This window comes from Balaenoptera physalus (genome assembly GCF_965194825.1).
Source record: "Balaenoptera physalus genome assembly, chromosome: 4".
NCBI classification, from domain to species: domain Eukaryota; kingdom Metazoa; phylum Chordata; class Mammalia; order Artiodactyla; family Balaenopteridae; genus Balaenoptera; species Balaenoptera physalus.
In genome coordinates this window covers 63179370-63191107 of record NC_138891.1, presented here as the reverse complement: position 1 = coordinate 63191107, position 11738 = coordinate 63179370, and the positions used below count along the sequence as shown (strand labels likewise).

The window sequence follows — 11738 nt, the reverse complement described above, 5'->3', positions numbered from 1 at the left end:
CTTTCCACTAAAAAATTAGCCACACGTGCGGTTCTCGCTGCCTTCTGGGAGGTGGAGCTACTGCCGGCGGCGGGGGCTGGGTGCAGGGAAGCTCGCGGTTTATCTGGGAACCTCCCGAGAAGGGCGGTTGATAAAGCACTTCGGCCTTGCTAGATTCTGTACGCTCCCTTGAGGCGCGTCAGCCGCTGCGCGCCTGTCCGGGTCCATTTTGGAGCCCGCCGAGAGCTTTGCTGACTCACGCTGGTCCCTGAGCTCTTAGAAGCCCCTGGCGCCGTTCTGTGCAGCCGCGGGTTTTGTTCCGGTTCGCTGGCCCTACGGGCTGCTTGTCTTGGTCAGGTAGCCAGCCCGCCCGCGACCTGCACTCAGTCCTCTCACACTTGACAGCTCAGCTGACTTCAGCGAATTACGTCCTCCCACCACCCCCAGGCACTGCCTCACTGACCGCCACAGGGCAAGAAAACCACATCGACAAGGTCTGTGTAAATTCACTACTATTTATTCCCTACCTACACCCAAAGCAGACTTCTTCGTACCCTGATGATGCTACTGCTTCACATTTAATGTGAATATTCTACCAACTGGGCTCTAAAATTGTCACCTAAAGTCACAACGTTATCCATCCTTTTGACATGGTGAGGAGTCAATCCTGTTATTTCCATTTCATATGAAACACAGGGAAAGTAATTCTGATGGAGAAACTACAGAACTATTTGGTTTCTTCAACACTGCAAGAGCTAAGGGAGAACCTGTGATTTTTAAGATTTAAGAAGCATTCACCAATCACAATGGACCTTGTTTGGATCCAGATGTAAATTGCGAAAATTTTTGTAGGACACTTGGATTAAGCACGAACACAGGCTGGATGTGATATTAAGGAGATGACAAGTTGAACCACCAGGATGCGACATGGGAGTTCATTATATATTTTCTCTTAATAGATGTTTTTGGTTTAAAAAGGTTGAGACCGGGCTTCCCTGGTGGCGCAGTGGTTGAGAATCTGCCTGCTAGTGCAGGGGACACGGGTTCGAGCCCTGGTCTAGGAAGATCCCACATGCCGCGGTGCAGCTGGGCCCGTGAGCCACAACTACTGAGCCTGCGCGCCTGGAGCCTGTGCTCCGCAACAAGAGAGGCCGCGATAGTGAGAGGCCCGCGCACCGCGATGAAGAGTGGCCTCCGCTCTCTGCAACTAGAGAAAGCCCTCGCACAGAAACGAAGACCCAGCACAGCCCGAAATAAATAAATAAATAAATAAATTTTAAAAACAAAACTGAGCTAAAACTCAAGCCCTCTTTAAAAAAAAAAAAAAAAAAGGGTTGAGACCAAGCAAGGGAAAACCAGTGATGGCAAATCTTTATCTGCTCCAACACATCAGCAGAATATGAAGCACTCCCCTCAGGGACTCGCTCACCATACAATTCTATGGAGAAGGGGAGGCACAGAGGGAGGAATTTTCTAAGAGGCCTGGGAAGAGTCATTTTTCCTTTTTGCAACCCACCCACTGAGGTCTGTGAAGCCTGAGTAACTGAGAAGAGGATGGAATTAAGAGGTCAGTTTCTAAGGATGGCTGGAAAGACCAAATGTAAACCTTGCTTAATCTCTGCTAATTAGAAAAATACCTGCCTAAAGCTGAGAATGATTTTAAGGAAAGAATCTCTACCCTCAGGGAACCGGGGCCAGGTGGGGCTTCTTGTCCTTGAGGCTATTTTCTCAGAGGAGATGGGAGACCTGGGGCTAACACCTGTCAGGAGCTTAGATGGCCCTGAGGGACGTAACAATTGAGACAAAAGAGAGTTTGGAATAGAAAATTCTACTCCTGGCAGGCCAAGTAAGACAGGGGAGCAGCAGTCCCACCAGACCCCCTCCCCATGTACCTTCCACTTCAACATTTAGCCAGCAACTCCATTCTACAGAGTTTATTAGGTTTGTAACTGGACGAAGTCACACGTGTACAAAATGAAGCTCACACTATCCCAAAGCAGAGTAGGAATTGAGGGCTGGGGATCCGTTACTGGCCTTTGGGGGAGCTCCGAGGTGAGGGGCAGCCGACCCTCCCACTCCAGAGAGATGTGGCCACAGGGGAGGGGAGGGGATGGGGCCCACCTGGCTTTGGTCGCAGAACTCAGAGCCTGGCACGGGGCTGGGGAAGGCAGATGGACGGAGGAGCAAGAGCCTCAGAAACCACCCTGCCCAGGGAGCCCAGGGACTGCTCCGACAGTCCCGCTCACAACGTGGTTGGTCCAGACCTAGACGCAGGGGCTGGTGCAAAGGGAAGGCAGCAAAGCAGGAGGGAGGAGACACTGACGTGTAGTGGCCAAGGGCACCCAGACCCGTGGAAGAGGGTGGGTGGGGAGGTGGGCTAGCTGCCACTAGGCAGCTAGCAGCGGGTCTCATAAATGCCGCTGCGGCCAATGTAGCGCACCCATTTGATGACGTCGTGGTCGCTGTAGTTCAGCTTCGGTTCAAACACCTTCAAGTAGCGCACCTTGAGGCCAGAAGGCGCGAATGGCACCTGGGCAAGGGACAGCTCCAGTTAGGAATGTGGCCTTCCTTTCACTGCCGCTCTCCTCCGGGAAGTTCCATAGCCTTGCCCTACCTCATCTCTCTACTACAGGTGTCTGAATGATTGGGACCCTAAAAGCAGCTGAAGGAAGCTGGGGTGGTGAGGGGTCCTCTAAGAGGTTACTAAGGAAGAAAGCATATCCAGGAGTAACTAGCAATCATTTGGGTTTGAAGTCAGGCCCTGCCTGTGAGGACTTGAATCAATTCCTTTAATCAGCAGGTGGCAGCAACCAAAGACCTGCCTTAGAACATACTTATCCTGCTCAATATTATGGACTTAAACAATAAGGTGGAAAAAATTACATGTCTAACTTGCACAAAGCAAAGTCAGCTCATTTTCCTGTCTGTAAACTGTGTCGTACCTGGCATGCAAGCTATTTCAGTTTTCCCTAAGAATTGTTTTATGAGAAGCCAAAGGAAGTCAAAGATTTTTGTCGGTGTGAATAGCAATTTCTAGTAGGAGGCCTAAGGCGGGAAGGAATGGGTCTGTGAATTGAAATCACTTCTCTCTGGGCCTCAGTTTCCTCGTCTGCAAGGTGGTAGGTGCAGAGGTTGATCTGAATGATCTCTAAAGTCTTTCCTAGCACACCCTGCCATGGCTCTAGGCCCCTTCTCTGCCATACCTCAAAGTTCATTGAAATGGGGGGTCGAGCCCATTTCTTCTTGTCGTTGGTGGGCAGCAGCTCAATCTCAGCGCTGATCTGCGATTCCTTCATGCCTGCCATGCGCTTGATCCTGGGAACACAGGGGCCCTGGTAGCCTGGAGGAGCTTCAAGGGGGGTTGCCCCTTTGGGGAGGTTGGGGGGTGGCAGGGAAGAGAACCCAGGAGCTTGTGGGAGGTGCTAGGGCAAGGAAATGTGGTGAGGACTCGGATAACCTCTTGCTATGAAACCTTGGGTCTGTTATTCCTTTAGCACTGTGGGCTGCACACAGTTTCTGCTTAGGTACATGGCCATGCTATCCCTTGCTCTCTACTTCACAGAGGTATTACAAGGGCAAATAGGGAAATGTTAAAGACTCTTAATAAATGCATGCATGCATGCACCCCAGTGCAGGCATGTGCACGCTTACACAGAGGTATAAGGGGTGAGAACACAAGCAAAGGCTCCTGGAGAAGCAGTCACCCCCGTTCCATACACACACACACACACACACACACACACACACACACACACACGACGAAAGGTGAAACTTAACAAGAGGGTACACCAAGGCATCTTGAGCCCTGCTGTGGCCTCATGAAGGAAAGACTCACTTCCACACGATGGCGTTCTCGCTGGCCTTGTACTTGGCCTTCCCCTTCATGCAGATCACCTGCACCCCACTGGTGTTCAGTGGGGTTGGGATCCTCACCTAGAAGTGACACACCTGTCAGGGAGTGCTGTCAAACCCTGCCATCAGCTCCCTTTATTCCTGGAGACAAGTGCTTCCTCCTCCCCAAGTCCCTTATCCTCACCTCAATCTTCTGAGCCAGTAGCGAGGGCTTGAAGTTGGACTTAATGACCACCTTGACCTCCAGCTTGGTGCGTCCCACTTCCCGAACTAGCGGGATCACTCGGAAAGGAAGGATGATGTCCTTGGTGGTGCGATACCTTTAGGGGTGTGAGACCTTCAGGTTGGCACAGCAGAGCCTGTTCTCCTCCCTCTCCCCCCATCTCTGCCGACAGCAACCCCTGCTCCTCACACCCCAATGGCACCTCATGAGCTCAAATTCTCCATCTGGTGGGATGAAGCTGATGCTGCGCTCCGAGTCAAACTTGCTAAGTCGCACACACTGGTGGAAGGTACAGTCATCAATGGCAATTGATTGCTTCCCGCTGCAAGCAGGGACAGAAGGTCTCCTCATTGGTACAAGAGACTGGCATGAGAGAGTCGGGCTGGGAGATTAGCCCACCCCCAAAGGCTGCCAGAGCCTGGACAGGCGTGCACTGTCATCTATGGAAAGCTGTCAGAATGCAGCTTTCTGACTTGCGGGTCCCTGTCCCAGAGTTATGGATGAGTGGGAGCTTTGCAAACTCATCTTTTGAGAGCTGTGCTGCTTGGAACCCAAAAGTTTCAGGCACACTGGGCAGGGGCCATCAGTATGTACAGAAGAATCTTGGTCCTTGGGATCAAACAAAGGGGCTTACTCTGAGTAGGATGAGGACAATCCCCTCATCTCTCTTAACACAGATACCAAGAGCAACCAAGCCAAGCACACCCTTAGGAAGAGGGAGTTTGCATTACCGCAAAAATGAAATCCAGAAGGAACTTGTGATTCACCAGGCTCTGCTCAGCCCTCCAAGGTCCACCCTCTCCCACCAGCTCCCCTGCCTCAGGCACCTCTTGCTTGTTTCATCAGCTGTGCCTTTGCCCTGCTTCTCAATGACAATCTTGTCATTCATCCCAAACTTGCACTCGGGCATGCCACTCAGGTAGCTCTTCATCACCACCCGGCCTGACACATGGGCGCTCAGCACCTGCCCTGGTGATGGACAGATAAATAGGAGCAGCTGAGTCAGGACCAATATCCTGCCCTGGCCCCCATCCTGCTTCATCACAAGAGGGCCCTCACCCTGTGGGGACATGAGGAGGTTCACACTCTCCAGCACATCCAGGAAGAGCTCGTTCCGGCGATACTTGATGCCCTCCCGCCGCCAGCCAATCTGCCCGGTCACCTGGCTGGTGATCTGAGACTGCTCTTCTTTTGTCTACATGGGGGATAGAGACAAACAGCAAGGCCTCACTCCTCTCCCCCTTCAATCCACTTGTCTCCATCCCCACTCCACCCTCATCCCCTCTCCCTTCTAGTCCCCACCCTGTGACCCATCTTCCCCCATGGGGCAGGGCCTGGAGAAAACTGAGCAAAGCTGCAAGGGTGGAAGCTGAGGGAACAGCTTACCTGATGCTGGAGAACACAGGGCCAACATGGTGCCCACAGGAAGCAGCAGAGGGGCGCAGATGGGAAGAGGCAGGCAGAAAAGAAGGAGAAGGCTATGAGGCCTGGATCCTAGAAGAGGGCCCAAGCTCTCTCCTCCTGAGGAATACCAAGCCTCCAGAGCAGTCCACACCCCCCCTTCCCCCAGTGTAGAAGGAAACTGCTTGAGCTGTATCCCCAGTAACAGAGATGCTGAGTTGGCAAGCTCCAGGGGTGGGAGAGGGCCACACAGAGCAAAAGAGGCCTGCGGTCATGGCAGAAGGCTCAGGCCAGCACTTCCTGTCAGGGGCAGGCTCATGAGTCAGCTCAGACAAGGCTTGGGGGCCAGCGGGGATGAAGGGAGGTTGGGCTGCACCCTGACTACAGCCTGTACAATTTGAGTACCTGGCTCTTGATGCCCTGCTGGGTGATGAAGGTTTTCAGTGCACCTGTCTCTGAGTTCTGTGGGTAGCCAAAGTCTAGGATCTCTGCAAAAGGAAGGGAGCCGTCAGCTCCTAGAAAAAGCGGAAGGCTCCTTTGCGCCAATCCCTCCCCTGGCCTGGATATATCTGGCCAGCATAGCTCCAAAAGACATTTAGGCATCATCTGCAGCAAAGTTTTAGCATTTACTCTAGGATTTGTGCTTTATAAGAAAACAATGAAAATATCACGTTTTTTTCAAATAGGAAAAGCAGCAGAAGAGTCGCACGGCCAGTAAGTGAGAGGTCAAGAAGCCCTTAGCCCTTAAAAGACAGAGATGTTGGAAAGATGAAAGGACTCTGTTCACTTAAATCATACGCTACAGAGGAAGAGAAGTAACAATGCGCCCGGAGGGGCCTATAATATCTCACCCTTGTCCAGGCTCTGAGGCAGCTGTTGAGATGGAAAGCTGGGAGGAGAGTCAGTGTAGTAAGGCCCAAACCACAAAGATAAGAGGATGAAACGTGCTTAACTGAACTGCAGGAAGACCAGGCACCAAAAGACCTTTTGGTCTTCCCCTACCTCCACTCGCTAGCCTATTTTTGTATTCACTTCAGATCAGCCTTTAGTTCTGGATTTGGACTGTCTTCCTCAGAGCTCAAAATACCAGGTAGTCAGGAAAGGAAGTTCAGAGGGCACTGGAGCCTCAGACCTGCTCCCACCTCCAGGCCAGGCCCCAGCAGGTGCATCCCCACCCTAGACCCACTGCCCCGCCAGCCTCACCATCCAGCAGCTCATATATGAGCACAAAATTGTTCTTGATGTTCTCTTCGCTGATCTTGCCAAAGTAGGCAGCCATCACGTCACACATCTTATAGAGGAATTCGAAGACCATGGCAGCATTGACATTCTGCTTGGTGACAGCTGCCAGCCAGATGTTGGACCGCTTAACATGGAAGAAACTGGTGCGAGCAATGTTGGTGACGGGGCTGCGCACCTGCTGCCGGGCATGGATAACATTGACCCGAAAGGCGTCCACTGCGTTCCTCCTGAGAGAAAAGGGTGCACAGAGGCTGCTCAGTACATGGGCAAACCTCACTCCGCAGGGATCAACCACAGCTAACAAACAGCCACCCCCCTCTCTGCTGAAGTCTGGCACGCACTCTAAAGCCAATGCCTAAACCGTTGGGGTGGTTCTCTAGGACTCCTCCCAGTGGGGGCACGGGGTGGGGGAGGGCCAGAGCTAGGCTGATATCTGAAGGCCACGAGAGACAGGGAAGTCAGGTGGCAATGACAGGACAGCAGATATAACCACAATAAAGTGAGGTCCATCAGGTTTAGAGAAGTATGTTCCTGACTTCCAGGCCTGGCTCCAGTTTTCCTGCTGCCATCTCTATAGCTTCTCAGTAAGCTCCAGGCCCAGATGAGAAAGAGACGCTGCTGCTTCTCCAGTCTTTCCACTAGTGATCCCACCAGTGGGGAAGGCTGGCTCCTCCAGAAGTTAGACAAAGCCAGCATGACTTCAGAGAAGGCTCTAATCTACTGAGGGAAAAGCCGAGGGGCCATGGAGCTGGGCCACCCCATTCTTGTCCAGGATCCAATTCCAGGGCAAGTTCAGGGATGAAAAAGGATGAACAGAACAACGATGCGGGGGCCGGGGCGGGGGCAGGATCCCCCACCCACCTGTGCCTGGGCAGCAGCTTATCACGCCGCTTACCTATTGCTATGGCAGCCAATGAGATGGGATGAGAGAAATGACGCCAGCAAGAAGAGGAGAGTGACAGCAACGAGAAAGAGGATTAGACACACAACACACTGGGGTAGGCAGCACCCACCATGAGGTGGAAGCAGACGGGCAACAGGCAAGGGGTGGAGAGCACAGCAAGGCATGCAAGATGGTGTATGCCCTGGCCTTGGCTTAACCAGGTCCATCAGGGTGGGAGTGGGCTGTGGGTGGGTATATGCAAGCCAGGCACTGCCACAACTCTAGCCCATGCCCCACCACCAGCCAACGGACAAACAGCCACAAAGGCCAGGCCAGCCCATTAGCCAAGAAACTGGGAGCCGCTGTAGCAGGCCCATCTCTGACTGTCTATTCTAAGCAATTCCAGGATGAAAAACAGGAAAGCATGAACCAAAGGAGCCTAATCTCGTTAGAGCCGCTGAGGCTGGGATAAGTCCCCTCTGTCAGGGAACAGCAGTGGCATGCAGGGTGGGGCAGAACGAGAAGTGAGGCTGTGCCTCCTTACAGAGGTCTGAGGCACACAGGACAAGGGGCTGTTCCCAGGCTACTCTGATAGGCCAGAAAGGCAGCACACCCTCCCTGCTCATCCCTCAGTGACCTGGAGAGTGCCTCAGGCTTGCTCACCACCTCTCCTCCAGGAGTGGCCCAGAGGAACTGAAAACAGCTGAGTCAGCAGCCTGACTCCTGAGCAAGGGAGAGGCTTTCAAGAGTCCAGTGAAGACTCTCACCATGAGACGGGCTTGTGAGAGCAAGACTTAGGTGGATTAGTACCACCAGCCTGACCACTGACTCCACCCGCTGGAGACAGATCTCCCTTCTCCTCAAAGGAGGGATCAATCTGCCCGGCCAAAAGCACTCAGCTCCAGCAACCAGGTCTGTCACTACAGCAAACAGGAGGCAGGAAGGGCAGGAGTTCCTGAGACTGTGGGGGGCCTGCCTTTTCACAGGTTCCACCAAGCAGCCAGCAACTGGCTGCCTGGCCAATGCCACCAGACCTAATGGGAACCAGGCTGTATTAGCTGAGCTTCCAGGATGGAGCAAGGGGTGGGGGCAGTCCCAATCAAGCCTCTGGGAGAAAGAGACCTGGTCCTGCATGCTGGGGAGGAGGGTGGGGGTGGGGGCGCAGCTGGCTCAGCCAGGGGACTCACCCGATGTCATCTCGGTAGACTCGGGAGATGAGCACCTCCCCCTTGTGATTATAGATGAATAAGCCTCCAATCATGGCGGCAGCTCAGTCTCCGCGGCCCATCGCTCTGAGAACAGACCTAGGATGGGGGGGGCAGGGTAAGGGAAGGTCTCAGAACCCCTGCCAATGTCCCCTGTGGGGCTGTGCAGGTCACTGGCTGGGCTTTTTTTCTGACTTGATCCTCCAGCAAGTGACCCTGCAGCCCTCCCAGGCATGCCCCTCCCCTTAGCCAGGCTCCAGTTCCTGTTTATCCCATACTGGAAGGGAGAAAAGGGAGAGGGACTTAGGCCCAGGATTCTAAGGCCATTTTGACACCCCCCCCCGCCCCTTTTCTGGGGCTGAGCCCAGAGTAGCCCCCTCCCCCCTTTCACAGTGCTGAGCTCAGCAAGGCCCCTTCCTGTGCAGACTCTCACTCGCTCTAGCGGGTGAGTCACCGTGAAGGCCTGCCTGTGGTTGCAGGAATGGTGGTAGGAATTACTCCAGCTGGTTCAGGCCTGGGGCCCCCAGGCAAAGCTTTAGGAGCGCCCAGTTCCTCAGGCTCCACTACCCTTCAGAGAAGGCAGCAGGGCCCGAACCTCCAGCTCTCTAATTCACAGAAGTCTAAACATTCCAGGAAAGGGTGTGCAGGGTGTGGGGAGGAAGAGAAGGGAGGCCTTAGGCCCTGACACGGACCCAGGAGTGTGGCTCCAGCCTCTCCCAGGCAGTCAGATAAACAGGCAAAAGAGCAGAGTAGAAAGGCCCCAGTCCTGACAGACTACACTTCAGTGACCCAAGCTGCTTATTAGTTATTTTTGACCACCTCTCTTTTAAAAAGAGAGGCTCCCTCTCAGCTCCAAGTGCAATGAAAATACAGGGGTGTGGGGGAACGAGGTGGGTGCAGGTTCATAAAAATCAAGAGATCCTTCCAGCTGAAATTCTGTGATTCCAGACCCACAGCATAATTCACTTCTGACCCGAGTGCCTGTAAACGAGGGGCAGAATCCCTGAATTATCCAAATTATTTGGGTCAAACTAAATTAGACTGTTTGCAATGAGAAAAAGGGTTAATTTAGTTCTAGATTTCCTGGATTAGCCCTGGTGTTAATTTCACAGGGGGCAGTTTAGCAGACTTTGCTAAACTGGAAAATAAAGCCTATTACTGTGGCAGTCAAGGTCTCCCAGACTGCGTGAGAAGTCTCTCAAGGTGGTGGACACATCCCATTCCTCAGTCCCAAAGAGACTGGGAGAGGAAGCGCAAAATGGAGGTAGAGCCCTGGGCAAAGAACCAAGTTCACAGGTATCAAGTGGTAGGGAGCTCAGGGCATCAGAGAAACAGAGGTGGGGCCCAGGACAGGAATGGCATATTTAGTTAAGGGACAGACTGACAGCAACAGCCAGGCAGTATACTCAGGTGAGCCCACAGTGGCAACAGGTATGGTGGGGGCACCTGGAGGAGAGAGTTTCCAGTATGTCAAAGCCAAGGCTTTAAAGAGGAAAAAAAGGCAGGGAGAGACTAGTAGTGGTGAATAAGAGAAAGCTGGCGAGGGTGGTGGGCTTTTCGCCCTGGGGAAGAGGACGTCGCGGGTAAAGATGGTTCCAGGGAGTGCGGGGGCTGTCACTCAACTGCGAGGAGGGGGTGCCGCAGGGTGGGAAGCTTGTTCTTGCGCCGAGAGGAGGCGCCGCGGGGTAGGGGGTTGTCACGATCCTAGGGAGGGGGCCGCCGCGGGGCATCCCTGCTCTGGGAGGATTCCAGTAGGGTCCCCTTCTCACGGGAAGCTCCGGGCGGGTCAGGTGGAGGGCACCGCTTCAGCGCCCGTCCTGCAACCGCGCCCCGGGCGCCCCCGCCCCGCCGTCAGCTCCCTCCCGGTTCTGAAGGCTGAGGCCACTCCCGGGTGTGGACTGCTTTCCGCGTAGCGCAGTGCAGGGAAGAGCAAAGCTGGGCAGCCAGGCAGGCGTCCTCCTTCACCCCGTACACCTAGATCCCCAACTCACCTGGTGTCCGCAGGCCCCTGCTCAGCCAGCCTGGCCACTCTCCGGATCCCAAGATGTCCGCCCGCCCCCTGCTCGCCTGCCCGCTGCCTCGGCTTTCACTGCAGTGCCGCGGCCCCGCCCCGGCCTCTGCTGCGCGTGCGCGTCCGCCGAGGCCGCAGACTACAAATCCCGTCAGGCCTCTCGGCCTTCTCGCTTACAATTATAAGCCCCCTAAGTTTGGCAAAACTACAACTACCGACGGCCTTTGAGAACCTTAGAAGGAGGGGGTAGGCGTGGCCTTATTCAGCCCTACTCGAAATACACAATCCAGAATACACGGCTACACTCACTTCATTTTCCCCATTGAGCATTCTGGGAATTGTAGTCTCTGCAATCTCTCCTGTTCCTATTTCAGTGTTTCTGAGAGCCTCAGAGGATTAGTGCTATTTGTTGAGGCCCGGCTGTTAAGCCTTGGATTGCTGTAGGCCTTTCCAGTCTCCAGAGTCCGAGGACTGATTGTCCTCACTTTACACACACACACGACTTGGCAGTAGGAGCGTTTGTGCTGAGTTTACTGCTTTATGACACCACCTCTGATTTTCCCAAGCTTTTTTGCATGATATATTTGTTCTAGACATGAGCCTTTTCCCAGGGATCAAGACCCAAGGTAGGGGGCAGGGAGTGAGGCGGCAAATATTTGGAAGAAACTAGCTAAAGCTTTTCAAAAATATGTCTGTGTTCTACCTCAGCTATACCTATGTGACTGTGAGCTCCTCAAGGCCAGGAGGACCTGTGCGCCTTCTAGTGACAGGCATATATGTTGCTTAAAAAACCGTTGACAAGTTGAATTTAATTGGACATGGGATTTGAAATCCCTTCTCTGATGGACAGTTAATCTTCACATCCAAGCTGAGAAGAAGAGACAGAGCCAATCCTGGCACATGAAAGGCCTTCCTGGCTCTTGCAGGACCTGAAGAACATCT

The 11738-nt window shown here is 53.6% G+C and overlaps 1 protein-coding gene across 1 annotated transcript; it reads right to left on the bottom strand.

The window, feature by feature from the left end:
- Positions 1–1898: 1898 nt before the first annotated feature.
- On the bottom strand, positions 1899–10916 carry AP2M1 (adaptor related protein complex 2 subunit mu 1). Its single transcript, XM_082460683.1, has 11 exons — positions 10777–10916; positions 8768–8884; positions 6659–6924; positions 5861–5943; positions 5114–5249; positions 4882–5023; positions 4257–4376; positions 4016–4151; positions 3815–3912; positions 3183–3294; positions 1899–2509 (listed from the first exon to the last, which is right to left on the bottom strand). The coding sequence occupies exons 2-11, from the start codon at positions 8839–8841 to the stop codon at positions 2375–2377; spliced, it is 1302 nt and encodes a 433-aa protein (XP_082316809.1). The 5' UTR covers positions 8842–8884; positions 10777–10916; the 3' UTR covers positions 1899–2374.
- Positions 10917–11738: the final 822 nt, after the last annotated feature.